This window comes from Anguilla anguilla, chromosome 2, assembly GCF_013347855.1.
Source record: "Anguilla anguilla isolate fAngAng1 chromosome 2, fAngAng1.pri, whole genome shotgun sequence".
In the NCBI taxonomy this organism is placed as follows: Eukaryota; Metazoa; Chordata; class Actinopteri; order Anguilliformes; family Anguillidae; genus Anguilla; species Anguilla anguilla.
The window spans coordinates 13039341-13057862 of NC_049202.1; the positions used below are offsets into that span (position 1 = coordinate 13039341).

An 18522-nucleotide genomic window follows, 5' to 3' on the forward strand; every position below is an offset into this window, starting at 1 on the left:
TGTATAATGATGACCCTAGGGGGTAAGGGATGCAATAACAGGGTTATACCCTTTCATTTTTAATGTTAAGCCACCACATTGTCTGATTGTCACATTTTACTATACATCAGTGTCAGGGTGAGGAAAGAGTCAGTTATTTCACATGACGACATCTATTTTGTAAGAGTCCAATTACTCCAATCATCCTATTATGCATGCTGTTTTTGCTGTAAGTATAAAATCAAAACACGGTGTCTTGTATGACGAGAACAAACAACAACAAAAAACCATTGCACTGAGCAGACTATACAGCCTTTCAAATGAAAACATGATTGAAAAATACTGAATGCTCTGCACAGACCAACACGTAAAGAGAAACGCCATAAAAAAAAAATGCTTTTTCCCTTTTGGTTGGTATTTTTTAAAGGCTAATCACAATTAACAGACTACTAAAACTATTGCTAAGCAAAAATAAACAGGATTTAAACAATGTTTCACACTCAACAAATCTGGACCAAAGAAAATTAAATTGGAAACGTTCTTTAGAAACGTTCTGCTGAATAAAATAACAAAAATGCTGTATTGTGCGGCAGTTGTAAAAACTTTGCACAAGAAATAAATAACACGTAGACGCTTAAATCATTGGACAAACATGTCTAAAGAGAGATGATTTAATATATGATACGTGACAAATATTCACGTAACAAATAATGAATATTCCATATTAATTTAATAACTTAAAAAAAAATCAGATCAGTTCCCAGACCTCTGCTTTCATTTTCTGTAATATGATGTGGCAAATTATTCCTTCTGAAAAAGGCTACATATTATATTGATTAGGCTACGTACATTGTATTGTATTGAATAGTGTATTAATAGACCTACAGCTCATGTCAGTGAAAGGCAATACCAGAAGTGTACGGTCTGCCTGGTCACTAAAACTAAAACAATCTCTAGAAAAAAATAAAATAAAAAGCAAACGAAACAAACGTCAATGAGCCACATAAACTGACATTACGTCGAAATCCCTTTTGTGCACAATTATGTCCTGAAGATGAAAGATACATCCTGCAGATGCGCTGGGACGCATCATCAGTCATGGAACCTAATACAAAAGTTGGTTGGGATATAAACGTACGTGCATGCATGGTCCTTACTCAACATTACAGCTCAACATAACTATAGGAAAGGATAGTCTACTTGCCTCATTTGGGTTCACTGCATAGATCGCGTTATTTGACAATCCGGTTTTCAGATGAAATGGTATCCACGTGGTATCTTCACCGCCGCAAATCCTTTAAAGAATAGATTTTGTTCCAATGGGGGGGAAAAACCTTAATGTTTAAAACTAAACTTTAAAATAAAGGGAAGTGGTACTGAGATCAACACTAGCTCTAAAATAGGCTACAACCTGGGTTAACAGGTAACGTTTGCAAAGCATTTAGACCAGGTAGCCGTCAACAGCAGGCCATCAGCGGCAACCTTAGATCGTTTTGAAACGATTAAAGACAATAAGTTTTATATATTGTTACTAAAACACGAAAACATCTTTCTAAATCAGAATGACACACTCAAATGTAGGCCCACAGGCAGATAATCTGGGAAAGTAGGTAAATTGCCGATGATCCGGGGATTTTATTTCTCCACCATCCTCCCCATTTCATTCAGCTGCGAGAATTACGCACATCTCCCACCATAAGATTTCGGAATTCACTTGACTGCATTTTAGTTTGAAAATAATTATCATTTGAATAAATCCATAGGGTATTCTGCTTGCCAACGTGGATCAACTCAATTGCCTCTTGCATTTGGGGTGTTGGCATTTACCTTGTATTACTGCAAACGACATTTATGAAAAAAGATTTAAAACACGTCTTTCGCGCACAATTATCCTTTGCACCTGTTTCCAAACTCTCCCAAAAGTCACGCCCATTCTGTTGTTTCCTCCCAGATCATTTAATTCCACCACGTGTTACACAACAAGGGTGACTGTTTTAGTTCCTGCCCACTTGAATGGCTAATTTTTGTGATTCTCAACATCGTATACGGTGCAGTTTTTCACATACCGTTTTATATTGCAAATACTGACCTGTCGGGACCTTTGTTTAGGACCGCACCGAAAGCTCAGCAGCTGTGAAGTGCATGTATAGAGACTTGCAGAAGTGTTTGGTGATGTGCGCAGTGGTCATACTCTCTGATTTAGAAGTACAGTTATAAATTCAGGAAATATAAATTTATATACCCCCTCAAGGGGACCAAAACATTTTCTTCCCCAGGGGGCGTGTCAGGACACTGGATGTGAGCTATTATGCAGGACTGGCCAGCTGCTTGCATTGCATTGACATCTAACACTTCCGTCATGGATAATGCGTCCCTTAATTTAGAATTTTAATTTAAAAGGTGTTTTGTGCCATGGCAAACTGAGACCAAAGCAGAAACTGCATGTCGTGCAGCTCCTTTTCTGTTTAACCAGATCCGTTTTTCATGCTGGCAACCCAAGTCACAAAAAGTTGTTCAACACTGACACCTAGTGGGGATACTGTGGAAGGAAACACTAGTTTAAACCATACATCTACTGATTGAACAGCACCACGGGATGACCAGACTGAATAATGCCCTGAGCCTTACACTTGTTTTGGAAGGTAGCCTTGTTCAAAGTGATGCCCATTGTTGTGAAATGTTTCTCAACCCAAACAACACTTTCCTCACTTATACACTATTTTGTTTTCTAAATACTTTTTTACTGCGTCCCCAACTGTATGCAAGCCAGGATGAACGAGATTGGCACAACATTTTGTTTCTAACCAAGGCTAATGCGACTCAAACCTTAAAATTAAGTGGCAACACCAAGTTTTATTTCATTTGCACCTCTTTTTTAATAAATTGTTCAGTCACCTTCAAAATGACTGGGCTCCTTGATAAAGGTTAGCTAGAATGCCTGTATAAAATAAACAACACTGGTAATGAGTTATATATTATGCTCAAAGATATGGGAGAACTATATTTTTTCATTCTAACGTAATTGCTCGAAGAAAAAAAAAAGTTTTTTATGAAGCAATAATTTTATTTCCCAAAAAGATTGGTGCCAAAATTATGAATTAAGACCCATTTGAGGGGATGTTAGAGCTTCCTGGCAGGGGACACAAGGTATTTGGCCAAAATGTCTTGGTATATGGATGGATTAATCATTCAACAGACCTTAAGAAAAGCCCCAGGATGCAAAACAGCCCACCACATCAAAGAATCACCACCATATTTCAGCATAGGTATGACGTCGTTTTCAACATAATCGTCCTTCTTCTGACACCAAACCCAACACTGGGATACATGGCCAAAAACTACATTTTCAACTCATCGGACCATAAAACCCAGTTTCAAATGAAGTTTCGACAACTGGAACCTTGACTGGAACCAGGTGCTATGGTTTCACATTGACAAAGGCAAAGTATCTCACAACTTTATTTTTTATATCATCATTTTGACTGCAGGTGCTGAATCGTACAACATTCATAAAGTGTTTAAAGCACGACTGGATCTTTCAAAGTAAACGCTATCGTTTTAGAGGCTGACTGTAAGACGGAAAATATGCGGTAGAATAAAAAGGGAGACACGTGCAATATTTTCATATTTATTGCTGTTTAAAAGCAATCCATAGACATTATATAAATGACTGTGTTTAAAAACATGGCCATGAGTGGAAATTCCGTGTACAAAAAGACAGAGAATGCTATTTTCATGGTGTTAAATGTATCAACAAACTGCAAGAAACAATTGAATAACAATAAAAAAACATAACTTAAAAAGCCTCTTTGCCATATAAGGTAGGCCTGAATTAATGCTCGTAAATGCACAAATTCATCAACACAGCACAGAACCACTTCACAGTTTAAGACTTCCTCCTGAAGCAATGTTAAATGCCTATACAAAAGCTAGGAACGATTTATTCTCTTAAAATGAAACCCTCACTGAAGTCCTTTTCTCATAAAAATGCATGGCCGAGGTCGGCATATGACAGCTTGTCACATCTTCACCAGACATGCAGTTTGTGCTGATTACATAGTGAATGTTTACCTTACAATTCATGAAATCAAAATATATAAACCACAAGTCAATAGCATCCATGGGGATAAAATGAAAACCAATGGTGAATTAACCCAAGAGTCTCTGTTCTCCTGTTTGTCCAAAACTCACCTGGCAATAAACCATTAAATAAAAATTACAATTTACAAAAATTAAGAATTAAATATATAATACTGAAAAATAATACACTTTTACATACAAAAAATAATGATTAGGGCACATAAAGATTTGTTCTTAACTTTTATTAGCACTTCTCTGCTCCAGATTTTGTATTTGAGTCTGGGCTAACATTGCTGCAAATGATTCAGAAATCAGCAGAAATGTATTTCCTGACAATGAACAGTTGAACACCTGTTCATCCCCTCAAGCTGAAAATACATAAATGTCATTGGTGTAAATGTCCAGCAAGCATTCATATACAGTCCTTCAAGACATACTGCATTTTTCAGGAGAAAATTTCAGTATATCTGAGCTTTTTTAAAGCATTTATTCTTTTTTAGTGCTGTAGTGCTCCTCAAAATAAAGGTAATTGGAAACATGTCACACACAAGAGCCTCGGGTACAATCTTTGTTTCAGGGTCTGAAAGGGTATTGCCTCCACAGTTATTCGGCTTTGTCTGGCAATTGCACATTTAAGGAGCGGTTACTTTGCGACGTCACGCACATATCCTTCCTCTTATTTCACGCAGAAACAAAGCCTGTGCCAAAAAGGGTTCGTAAATGAGGTTAGAAAGGCCTGTAAAAAGAACACTTAAGAACATCTGAGAACATTTGCAGCTTCGGCCTACTTTAACTTTGTGTTACCATTCAGAGTATGTAGGAATTCGGAGACCAAAATGATCTTTGTGTTTTCTGGAAAATGTTGGCATGTGCTAGGAAACAAATACCAGGGAAAGTATTCTGCTGAATGTACTGAATGTGCATAAAAAAATTCTGATTTATAAATGTATCCTGTCAGCCCTCTATGATGCAGAGAAGGTTCTAGGAAGTTCTGCAACATGATATGATTGAGTAGACCTAACCAGGTCTTGTGGGAGGAAGGTGGGAGCGAGTGTAAAAAGTTTTAGCAGTATTATCTTCCCTTTCATCAGATAATAGTGTCACTTCATTAAATTACCTAGCAGATGTTTAGCTACAGTCATTTCTGTGTGTAGTGATGATATGGTTATGCCCCAATTTATTAAGAAACAAAGGTTATGTAACTTGTTTCCTGCGGGTCATAATCCACTTAATTGGAACAAATTAGCCGCATTATCTCATTATAAGTCATATGATTATGTGTAGCCATTTAATATTCGACCAAGAGAGCTAACAAGTATGAGGCTAGGTGGATTTCTTCTATTTTTTTCCATTTATTGCCTCCATCTATACGAACAGGACCGAGGTAAGAAAGTAATGAAAGCTATTGCAGAACATATGAAAAATAGTTGTTCGGCTGAATCAGCATTGTTCTATGAAATTAACCACATGTAAAACACTTCTGTCCATAGAGGTTATATTACGATATAATCTCTGGAGAATTTTCCAAACTCAGGATTTTTTATCACCCCTTTAATTTACCCCGCTTGTAGGTTTTTAATTTAATATGTCCAATCAAACCCTTTCACTGCTTGCCACAAATAAATAATCTAAGTGTCCCTTCAACCCATAATGCTCCACAGAAGGATGGACATCTGACTAAAGCATTATCACAATGCAGTTTGATTACACATTCATATTTACATTATGCAAATTATTAATAAGTGGCAACTACAACTTAAAAATATGCAGCCCTCAAATTGTACACAATAAATATTCTGTCTTCTGCCGTCCTTATAGTATGTAGACCTTCTTAAATTGGGGGACATTTGGCTTAGAATGAGCATAACACAGTAGGGTGAAAGTTGCCTTTTACCTCTCTAGATTTTACAGTGCATATATACACTTCAGCATCTTAGTAAGCAGGGCTCCATTTTGTGTTGCATCGTCAAAGATTCAATATTTTGTTTGTGTCAGAAAATTGAGGGTGCATTTAAAAATTCCACACATCTTTTAAATAAAAAGTGGAACACCTTGTGCTGTGTCCAATAACACTTTATATGTCATGGTTCATATAAAAAAATACATAAAAACGTATCCATACCATGGTACGGTATTTTCACACTAATTCCGCTGCATATTGAACATGTTTAGCAAGTGCATATATGTTACACACTTGGCTAAGTCTTTTGTCTGAATCTAAAAGAATATGCATTTATACCACGATGCTGCCAGAATATTCCCTCAGTAACGCTGTATTTAATTGCATCTAAAAATTCAATTTTCTTTCAAGAAGACAAGGGGGGAAGGTATTGTATTTCCACTAGGCGTCACTGTTGCACTGCTCTACAGTTATAATCTGGTCAAAAAGGGTGTTGTCTCAGCATCAGCAATGCAAATACACATTTATAAGATCTATTTTTTATATATCTATTTTACTAATTTGGTGACACAGAAAAGAATACGAAAGTTTTTGTAATGTGATGAATACGGAATTGATGTCTTTTTACAATCCTTTGGAAAGGTGTGAGGGTACCTCTTAAAATCTTTACTCAAATTACAGAGCATACACATTCATAAGCTTTAAGCAACCATTTTACAAGTATTTTTTATAACAAATATAAAATTGGATTTATGTAGATGCCATTTAAAATACTTGTCAAAAATCATGTAAATACCACCTCACATTAAAGAGTTAAGCAGCTGTTACAACAGGTCACAACATGTCTTATTGTAAATCACAACAACAGAGACCACCACAATAACAATATTTGCAAAAGTGTCACCGCACAAAACAACAAAACGTATAAATTGGTCAGTGGTGAAATGGTAGAACTGGCCGACTGAAGCCAATGAAAATTGACACATTCATGGCACTTAAAAACATCCACGTAATAAGAGGAAAATAAAGTATAACACTGAGAAACTCCATGACAATGTTTAGATATCCAAATGGTCTGATTCACTTAAACATACATGTCCACTTGAAAGGTAACACCCAAGTCGTCGACATTAAATATGAGTACAGGTTAAATAAAGTTTACAACAACAGTACTAAGAATCAACGTACTGCGTGCTTCAGTATTTTAGTAGTTTAAAGCCCTTTTTTTGTAAAAATATACCAGTGACCCATTGACACCTTCTCATAGTAAACGCCGTGGATCTTTTGTGACACTAACAAGAATTCGGAGAGGACGTTTTTATGGGAGTGGCTTTGCGTCGGCTCTTACGAGCGCCCCCGACGCAGTCCCGATCCCAGTGTTTTGCCCCTGCCCGGACACCGCATCACACGCGGTTGACTCAGAGGGCTACGCTATGGGTCTCCCCCATCTTTCGCCGGAAAGCCACGGCCTGCCTCTGCTGAAACTGCGACTTGTTGCGCTTCTGGTCGTCCCACTGGCACAGCAGGATCATTTTGAAAGTGGTCCGGAAGGTCTTATTGCAGAGGGCGTAGCACATGGGGTTCACCGTGCTGTTCACGTAGCAGAGCCAGTAGCCCAGGGCCCACCACGTCGCAGGAATGCAGTCGTTGCAAAAGGTGTTCACCAGCACCATGATGTTGTACGGCGTCCACGTGATGATGAAGGCAAACAGGATGGCGCTCAGGGTCTGGGCGGCCTTCTTCTCCTTCACCAGGGACATTTTCTTGCGTTTGGTGATCTGAGTTTTTGCCTTGGTGGCGAAGCGCTTGGCCATGGCGGCGTCCTTGAAGGATATAGGCATTGAGGGGGACTTAGAGGGAGCGGCCTGGGTGTTTGGGTGCTTGGGCAATTCTATGGAGGGCATGGACTGGACCGGTGTCTTGGAGAAGCGCTGGTGGTAGCTGTTGCACTCTTTGTCACTCCTGTCTCTGGCTAAGGTTCTGCTGTCTCTGTTGGGCTTGAGGGGATCCTCCTCTGACACATCCAGGTCCTCGGAGGACGTGAGCTGAGAGTTGATGGCCCGCTTCATGCCGGGCATGTTCAGGACGATGGAGTAAATGGCACGGGACTCGGGTATCTCCTCCTCGTCCGAGTCGGACTGCTCCATAGACGCCCCGGCCTCGTTGTTGTTCCAGCTGTCGCTGCTGCTGTGCTCCGGCTCCCCCTCGTTACTGGATTTTGACGATTTGGTCAGGGGCCAAAAGCGGAAACGACCTCCCAGCCTCCGGGTGGAGCTCTTCCGTGCTGGCTGGTTGAGCTCATAGCTGCTGCAGCTGCGGGAGCTCCCGGTCTGTTTAGTCGGCTCCCCCTGGTTCCCCGAGACGCGCAAACCGGCCAGTTCCTTCGAGCGGTTCTCTGTCTCCTTGTAGATCCTCCAGTACAACACGGTCATGATGGTGACCGGCAGGTAAAATGCTGCTATTGCCGTACAGAAGGTGATGATGGGCTCAGAGAGGAACTGGATTTGGCACTCTCCAGGTGGGACCGTACGTTCCCCCACAAAGAACTGCCAGAGCAAAATGGCGGGGGCCCAGAGGACAAAAGAGATGAACCACGCCAGTACGATCATGGTCACGGCTCTCTTGGTGGTTCTCTTGGCCCGGTATGTGAGGGGCCTGGTGACTGAAAAGTACCTGTCAAAGCTGATGACTAACAGGTTCATGACAGAGGCATTGCTGGCCACATAGTCAATGGCGAGCCACAAGTCGCAGGCCCAGTTGCCCAAGGCCCACTGGTTCATTATAATGTACGTGGTGTAGAGGTTCATAGAAATCACACCAATTATCAAGTCAGCAAACGCCAGGCTTAGCAGGTAGTAGTTATTGACCGTCTTCAGCTGCTTGTTAACCTTGAAGGACACCAGGACAAGGATGTTGCCAATGACAGTCACCAGGGACAAGGACCCCGTGAAGAAGATGATTAGGATGACCTGCCAGATGGTGTGACCCCCAAGGGGGTCGTAAGCCACAGTGGGGGCTAGGGTAGCATTGTACAGACTAGTCAGGTTGGAGCTTCTGCTGAAGGAGTCATTGTTGGCCCCATTTTGACGTTCCAGCCAGGGGTTTCTGGGACGGATGTCTGTTTCTTGGTAGGCTCTCATTCCTGGGGGACTGTGGCTCTGGTATAAGCTGGGCTCTGTGCTGCTGGTGTTCAGGTTCATTGTTGCAGCCTGGCATTATTCTGCAAGCACAACCAAGAGAAAGACTTTGTCAATGGCATAATCCACTGTCATTCCACCACAAGCTGAGGGTCATTCTAATACATGGAGCTTAATGTGTGTGTGTGTGTGTGCGTGTGCGCGCGTTAATTCTTCACACTGTCTAACACACTGTTCATCATTTTATGACTTAGCAGTTATGCTATTATACATATTAATGCATGCTGTTTCAATACACATCTCTGTTTGAAATCATTATGATGACAATGAATCAAATTTTCAGTAATCATGTCGATTTAGAGCAGTTTTGAAAATGAGCCATAAAGATAATTGTTTCAATTTCTGCAATTGTGCCATACCCCTAAACTCTCAGATTGAACAGACTGAGTTTTTTTTACTTTGTTTAATACACATATACAGTATTGTTGTGCTTGGCAAATTACTGTACAGTTACACTGTAAAATAAATGTCAGAATTTCCCACATATAGTACTTCAGTTAATTGAGATCATATGAGGAAAAATATGATACAGTGCATATATTCATGATAACATTTCATCATTTATTATAAACATCTTTTAAACGAGATGGGGGGGGGGGGGACAAACAAACATGATTGTTCATGTAAAAAAGAGTGTTCCAAGCTCAAACAAAAAAAAACAAAAAATTTGTTCTTAAACTGCGTGTGGGAAGGGAAGAGAGTGCTTGTCAGGTTGCCAAATAAAAAGGGGATGCTTTTCATTCGCTGGTGAAATGACTTCCTCAGCTGCCCGGAATGCAAAGTCAGACATAACACACCAGTTCTCCACAGCTGACCTGGACACCCTTTAAGAAAGGGTGAGAAAGCGTAAGAGACAGAAAAAGTGAGAGAGAAAGAGAACCGAAGCATAGCTACAGGCAGTTTTATTCATTCACGTACTGTACTGTACTTAATATTTTTGCCTCTTTTCTTAAGGACATTAAAATGATTCATAGAGGAATTCCTTTTATTGAAAAAAGTGCAGGTAAATCTCATTCATTACTAATGTGTGGCAAGGGCCATTTTGTACCTACAGAAAGACAGGAAAGCAGGAAATAGACCACTGTTCTGTGCATATGATCAGGTGTGGTTGCCGTTCAGATGGTAGGTGGCACTGTGGGCACCTATAAGAATCAAAACCCATCACTACCAAACGTTAATATCCTATTCGTTAGAATTCTTGATGTCATCTTCATCAGTGTTCTTATCACCATGAAAGGGCTGATTCAACTTTCCTTTTCATGCTTCTCTCTGATGTGACAATGTAAAAAAAAAAGAAGTAATTTGGAGACAGTGATTTACATCTGCTGTCTATTTGGCGAGAGTAGTCTTCTCCATTATTCCAATTTTTTCAGACAGAGGTCTTGGGAAACAAGCTGTTTCGTGTAAATGCGTGTGTGCAGTGTTACACCTCTACTTTTTCCACAGGAAGTGTCAGGAGCCACGGCAACATGGAATCAACATTCTGGTTTAATGTCCTAGTTTTAAAGGTGGATCCTCCCTGGTATATAGAAAAGCAATAGATACTGACAGGGATGTTTAATTTCACCTGACCATCATAGGAGATGGTCCAGCAGCAACATTCCATGCTGAAGTTTTCCTCAACAGTCAGTCAGTACCATTCAGATACATATCGTATCCAATCATTTAGGACAAAGGTGGATACTCGGGTGCATGGTTTATTGGTGCAAACCCAAACACTGTCAGGGCAGCAGTCCAAAGTATTAGCGGAGTTATTCGCACACTTCATTACATTATGTACTCCTCACATATTTGTTTGGCTGGATCTGAGAGTCAAGCCAAGTGCAAGCGGGATCTCAGCAGAGCAGACAAAAACTTCAAGACCTTTAGCTTTGAACATTTTGTAAGACTATATCAAAACGCGTAGATTTCCCCTTCTGAAAAAATGCACTGTGTCAATCATCCTGAATGGTAGGTGGTAAGATGTGAGGACACATTCCATGTTTTGTATTGATGTGGAATTCATGGCATTCTATCTTCCCGCTGGAACCATGGAATCTAAATAAGGTCACACTCAAAAGGGGCATGAACTGTTGAATGACTGCTGACAAAAATTATTATGAAGATGTTGTATTAAATCACATAGCGGCTTTGTTCATAAAAAACAATATGACTAGAATGACTGTGACAATTTGGAACAAACTCTGTCTCAAGGCAAATCATGGAAAATAGATGCATACAGCAACTGCACTACACATCAATATTCAGACATTTGAAGCTGTATGTCTGTGCTTTGGACTGATGCAATGGATTTTCAGATCTTCTGGTCGTCCGTTGTCATGTCGTTGCCATAGCAGCTGCTCCCGCAGGCGTTGGGTTCTTAGGCTGATGGCTGATTGGCTTGATGTGCGCCTGGCATGCTGAGATGCATAGAGGCTGAACTGCCACCTGTGGGATCACCGGCCCCATCACAGTGCCCCCCCCCCCCATTGGCTACCCATGTCACCTGATGGCAGACCTCTAATCTGCCAATCCGTTTACGATATCATCCCACTGGTCCTCCCACTGTGCAGGTCTCCATGCTCCACACCCTGGTCATCTTCCACTACAGCTCAACTCCATCTGTCATTTCACGGAAGGGAGGTGACATTCCCAGAATTTTCCTTCTGGATTACATTTTAAAAATTTTTATTTTATTTTATTTTATTTTTTTTTTTACCTCAAAATGCCTTACTTGAGGACAAAATGGATATACCATTACTAATGGAACTGAAGAGGGAGTCTAAGTCACCAGTGTAAAAAGATTTATATCTATACAGCTTTTAAGGCTTTTGAAAAACATATTTAGCAAACCAAATGGCAGGACTGAGCAGGTGTCCCTCGACCATTGATATTTTCTTGGCCACCATCTCTTTTCAGGAAAAGTGGTAGATGATTGGAAATATCTTGATGATATGAGAGTGAAGAGCTTGAGCAGTGCAATTTGCACACAGCGCAACCAATTTTTGCAAACAGTAAATAAATAAATAAATAAATATAAAAAGCATGCCCTTGCCTCCTGAACACTATCACATAGCAACAAATTCTACATGCTCGATAGCCAATCAAAGGATGGTGGAACTTTTGAACTCACATTTGTCAATAAATAATTTCACAGCAACCACGTGTGCAATTCAGTCCATTGATTTAATTCAGACCAGGGAAGACCTGTAGGTTGATCTGTAGGAAGTGAGGTGCTGTGTGGTATCTGCCTGAAGTTATTTTGAGCATAAACACTAAAGAAAATATTGTCCTATTGTACAGCCTGTGGAAACATTCAAAACACCCGGTAAGCCGTGTTTTTCCTCCATGCTCTACCGAGCAGCTTAAGGGGCCTCAAGCTTTCCAAACCACTGTTCGATATGTATACTGTTCAATTTGTTTTATAGTCCATTTTCATAGTGAACTGGCTACTGTTTTTGTAACCCGTGGTTATACTCAATCTGCTCTTTTCACAGCTGCATCTGTCTCCTCACTGTAACCTCTTTCATCAACTGGAGACTGAGCAGACTAGCCCTCGTGCCTTTTTGCCAGCTGCCAATACTTTGACAGTCTGCAGTCCACCCGTGGATCTGTCCTCGTCATTGCACCCACAGGTATTTCACGAGCGGCTGGTGTTGGGCTGATTGCAGATTCCTGATTGGCCAGATGAGTTGCCATAGTAGAAGGGAAAGCCCTGACGCCTGCATGCAACCAGCATTTCTCAGGAGACACCACAGGCAGCCCAAGGCCACAGTCAGCGGCGCTATCATGGTCAGGATTCTATTTCATGTGACTGAATGGTAATAAAAGTGCTTTAGCTGTTCCATGATTACGAGAGTTCACCCTTGACTTATTAAATGACATACCATTCTCATTTATATGCCACCTCACTCTATGTATTCATAATTCCCTATACTTTTTGAAATCACTATTTTTCATGATCAATGATCAATGATCAATCACTACTTTTATAATCACTTATAGATAACCACCATAAAAACTGAACTGGCCAATCTTTGTTTATACTTTATCTTCCCAAGAACAAAGAGATACAAATATAATATCATCTTGTTCTTATGTGCAACAATTGTTTTTTTTTCTTCAACACCCTCAGATCCACCTTGACCCCAGGCCTCAGTTTCTTATGTGCTCAGGGTCTTTAAGAGCGATTGGAGTCAATCTTAGATATGGTAAAGAATGAAAATGAGGCTATGGTTCATCAAGAATGTCAGCCACTTTTAATCAGTGAAAATTGTAAGCAAATGGCGATTGTCAGGGCTGTTGTACCACCGCTGCACGGCCTTCTGTAATTGAGCTGAACTTGACATGACATGAATGGTAAGGGCTGCATAATTACTGAGGTAAAGGTCCTGTGGGCAACCGCTGAGATCCACACACTAAGCCCTGAATAAAACAACCCAAATGTCACCGTCATTGTTATTCCTGGGGCAATGGGACACATGCTAACCGCCACTCTGAGAATAAAAAAAACTTCCAGGTTAGAGGCGACAGGACCAGGGATGACCGCTCTCTGAAACACTGGTTATGAAAGATCAAAACAACGGGGGAACAACATGGTCGAGATACCGCAAGAGGTTGTTTTCATCAGTAAAATAACGCAATTTGAGATGTTCAGTCACACGTGTTCAGTGACTTAATCAGTTTGTTCACGTGTGTAACACACGCTCAGCTGTGTGTGCGTTACATCTCCCGACTCGCTGCTTACACACTGCACTGGCCATGTTTCATGCTCAGAACCACAGATACAAGCACTGCTGTCACGCTTAGGAGAGCACGCCAATCCATTTCAGAAATGTCCTAATATGTTAGCATTTCAAAACAGGTGCACAAGAAAGACTAGTAAACAAATAAAACCATTACTTGGAAATATTGTAATTTTCCCACACGGAACATATTGTTTTTTTTATTATCACTGATTTGACCAAAATACATTTTTCAAATATAAATGTGATTTAAGAATGTTAAAAAATGTGTCTCAATTATTGGTACCCTTGTGATTCGTACTTGCAGCCTCATCTGGCAAGAATAAAGTCTTTTCATATAATCATTTATGAAGTTGGAGAACACATTTGGAGGGATCATTTGAAGATCCTCCTTATGAATCTTTTTAATTCAGACTGCAGCTTTTCAATTGGATTAAAGTTTGGAGACAGATATGACCAAAGCAATGCACTGATTTTGTTTCCACAGAACTATTTTTGCATTGATTTTGACATAAAATAATCTATAGGGGTGCCAATTATTTTGACGCATATACTTTTTAAATAAAAAGCAACTTTACTGAAAAAAAGTTTTATTGAGTACCACTATTGTTTCTGTACTGTGAATTTAACAGTGAAATTTGACTGTATATATATTTTTTCAGGGATAAAGCTTGAGGGAAACATGCTTTCATGTCTCTTGACACTGCATTCGGCCTTGTCCACTATTTGGCAGAAATCAAATATTTTGTTCAAGAATGTGCACAGCACAGCGTGAAAAGAATTTTACCCCACAGAGAATCTCAGAAAGGGATTGTGAGTAAGAAAAAAAAACTATGGTACAGCCAGAGCTTGACTCTGCATCCACAAGGACACAGGGAAGAGTGGTGTCTGGACAGTTTGGCCAGAAGAAATCATGAAACTGATAAAAGTAAAGAAATCCAACCAACGGCACATTCTGCATATACTGGAAATGTAAAACAGGTATGGCTGTGCTGTGTAATGTTTCTGTAGGGATCTGCATGTTGGATAATAGCATCTCTATAGGCTAACCAGGGGCTCAGCTCATGTCATATAATTCCTTTTTTCCTCGCTACTACAAAGTAGCAGGGATTGATTTTAGGAGAACCCAGTGTTTCAGTGTTAATAAAAACTCATGAAAAGGTGTGCCCAAGAATGGAATTTCCACGGTCCCTGTATTGCCATCAGTCACAAGCCCTCACAAATTGGCATGCTTGTCTTCAATTATAGGGAGACAGGCCTTTCAATGTTAGGAATACTGAGCTGAGTGGGTGAAGAATTAAAGGACCAATTCCAGATGGGGACCTGCTGTTATTGCAAGTCAGCTGCTCTGCATAAAAGGACCGTCTATTATTTTTTACATTGCCTTTATGCATTTAGCAGACACCCTTATTGAAGGCAATCTATAGAGCATACTAGCCTTTTATAATTACAATCATGCTGGATATTTGCTGAAGCCAAACAGGAAATTAGCAGTTTCCCCTGTGGGAATCAAACCAGCAACCCCACAATGCCACCCTAACTGGCATACAAATACATGTTTTAATATTTTCAGGAGTGAATGTCTTGGATAAATAAACATTAAATAATCAATCCAGCAATGTAATAGACGGGGACATGGAGGTCATCACTTACCAGTGAAAGGAAAACTAGCCTAAAAAACTCTGTTTATTCCCTAACTTGCCTGTTTCCAGTCCAGTGTTCATTTATTTAGGTGCTCTATGTATTGCATGCCAAAGAAAAACACCACACACAGAAAAAAGTCCTAACAGTGACACTTTCATGTCTGGGTATCTTCTAGACAATGGATTGGCAGTTCTTTATCATTGCTTGGCTTGGTTTGTGTCTGTATCTACATAGTGGAGAGTGGTCAGAAAGAATGACATTTTAACAGCTCAAAAAGACAATGTGACTCATTCGATAATTATCTCTTTTATCAACTAACTAAATGTTATTAATGATGCTGCATTTAGAAATGTCAACATTTATTGCATTTCAAATGATAACATGAATAAAAAGATTGAAACAAGATAATGAAAGGACAGAAATTTCAGTATCAACCAATGAGAGGGAGGAATTTGCTTTTCTGAAAGGTTTCCATTGAATTGCAAAATAAACAGTTGCCTTTTACAAAATCAGCTTTTCCAGTTCCCTTAAACCTTTAACAATTTAATTATTTGTTTTCTAGAGTACCAGAAGCTGTCACCTGACATGTGCTTTGACATTTGAATAATTTGGCATAGGGCTATAAAACATTATAACATTTATAGACTGCCTCAAACCCATATACCACAGTCTGAGGGTACAGGCCAGCTTTTATAAATATTTTATAAAGAGCATGATATACCCATATAAAGTCATGCCAAGTCAAAGACGTGTAAATCTACGCTGACAGAAAAAAATGTGCTTTTTTGTTTCCCTTTTATAAATGGGTATTCACAGAAATGTTTTCAACAGAATCACTCCCCAGAGAAGCATACCAGGAGGGGCAACTGTATTGAGGTGACCTCAGCTTGCTGTATTGAAGGTGCGTTGAGGCGGAAATGGTTTGTCTTCATGTTTTTCTGTTGTCTCTGGAGCTATGTGTAGTAATGGACAGAATACATTCACCACTCCAAAGTGTCGCTGTCAAAGGAAAAGCCTTATCTTAGTAGTGCACCTGGGCACGGACTGTGGTGACATCATTTGTGTGTGTGTGTTTTTGTGTGTGTGTGTGTGTGTCATTTAATTAAACTGAATAGAAGACAAATAACTCTGGCTTTAAAAAGAGCACTAATGGCTCAAACTGGGACGTGTGCATTGGAATGACTCCATCAATCCACTCAATGCCAGCAGAAGGTTCAATAGCTTCGGAGCAGCAAGGCAGATGTTTATGACCTTGCAGCTGTCCGATGTGCTTTGTTGAACCCACAATAGTCTGTTACAGGAAGCATTTGTTTGGCAGGCATTCAACACCCCTCTCCCACTCACCTACATCATTGTGCCTTTAACAACTGATACCACCAACATAACATCTGAACAACAAACATCAATGACCAAGGGACACTGCATGATATACAGTACATATACAGGTTCAGGGATGAGACACGCATTTTACAGCTTGGAAAAATGCTACTGTAAATTCACATTTTTTGTGAAGTGGCCTTTGTCAGGCTTCAGACCATGAATCTGCTTAAGAGGCTTCAAGCATTTCAGCTTCCATTACGAGAGTGATTCCTTCAAACAGTGTGCTCTTTGGCTAATCAGGAAGGTGTCACTGCTGGTCCATGCAGTCTTTTGCTGGGGGAGTTTGTCTTTGCATTTATTTACTGATGCACTTGTCTCTCTAATTTTACTTCATTGACTGTCAATCCCAGAGCTGCCATTTTTAAAATAATATGGAAAAGGACTGCAGCATTAAACTAAAATTAAAATGAATTACTGAGAGCAGACAGTTAACTGCGCTAAATTGGAAGGAGATGGAGTATATTATGATAATTATATTGTGATTATTTCTGCATGGAAGAGTATTCTCTACCATGTTATGTCTGATAATGCATGCATTTTTCCCAGTATGAAATGTGCAGATATTGATAATGACATAATGACATAATGCTAATTGTGCCATAATGACAACAAATGACAGTATCGGTGAGATTCTGTGCTTTGATTGAACACTGAACTATTAATTATGCAAAAATAATACAGTGGCACTTCTGTGTGACTGAGATGATAAACACTCATGCACTGAGCATAGCACTGAGCATAGGCATCACTACATGTCAGTCCTGGGCTGCATTAGTAGCTGTAAATGGCAGGAGCAAAACACAACTGGTTTTGCTGGTAGGAAATGCGAGCAGGGATAATGCGTTTGAATCAGTCTCTGGTGGCTCAACACAGGCATAAGGGCACGTTGTTCTCTGGTAATATGAGCAATGAGTAAGAGATGCGCCTCTTCTCCAAAAGCTATCCTGTAGTATGTGGTTTAGCTTACAGTGTGGAGCCAAAAACAATTTCTGGTGTGTAGGTAAATCTACCCAAGGAGTACACACACGTCAGCGGAAATTCTCAGAACTGTTGATTCACTAAGGTGATGAGGGTGGAAGGGGGGGTGCCTTTTTAAAATAAATTACAGAATATTGTAGATCATAAAGGCCTACACAGGCTAATATATTATGCAGTCTGAGATTCTTGTTTTTGCAGATATATTTTCCTGTAGCAACTTCTGTTCTCTGTCCAGGTTGCATCATTGCCATATGGGTTTTTACTTTTTCATTCTGAAAATTCCACAGAAGGAAAGACTACCTTGATTAATTACAGTGGAATAAAACTGCTATTGAAGTTGGCTGGTGCACAATAATCCACAATTCCAGGTCTGCCCCTGCTTCCTGAGTGAAACCACACTAACTACTTTACTCTTCAAATTGCTCTTGTTAAATGGCTGAACCTAAGCGAATTAAAGACCATTAAAACTTTACAGAAGATAAACACCCCTCACAGCAGTATTGTGTTTTCAGAATTAAAATTTTTTGAATGGGGCAGCACGGTGGTGCAATGTCACTTCACAGCAAGAAGTTCTTGTGTTTGCCAGCCTGGGCCTTCCTGTGTGGAGTTTGCGTGTTTTCGCCATGTCCGTGTGGGTTTC

The 18522-nt window shown here is 40.0% G+C and overlaps 2 protein-coding genes across 6 annotated transcripts in view; both read right to left on the reverse strand.

Moving 5' to 3' along the window:
• Positions 1-1398, reverse strand: part of fmn2b (formin 2b) — a 65233-nt gene extending 63835 nt beyond the window's left edge. For both annotated transcript variants that reach the window (XM_035406156.1, XM_035406155.1), the window contains exon 1: positions 1184-1398. The gene's annotated coding sequence lies outside the window, so the exon portion shown is untranslated. The remainder of the gene's footprint in view (positions 1-1183) is intronic.
• Positions 1399-3593: 2195 nt separating this feature from the next.
• LOC118221262 (muscarinic acetylcholine receptor M3) overlaps positions 3594-18522 on the reverse strand; it is an 81929-nt gene continuing 67000 nt past the window's right edge. For all 4 annotated transcript variants that reach the window (XM_035406160.1, XM_035406158.1, XM_035406157.1 and 1 more), the window contains one exon: positions 3594-9179. In XM_035406160.1, coding sequence (XP_035262051.1) covers positions 7378-9159 — 1782 coding nt within the window. In that variant the 5' untranslated portion in view covers positions 9160-9179 and the 3' untranslated portion in view covers positions 3594-7377. The remainder of the gene's footprint in view (positions 9180-18522) is intronic.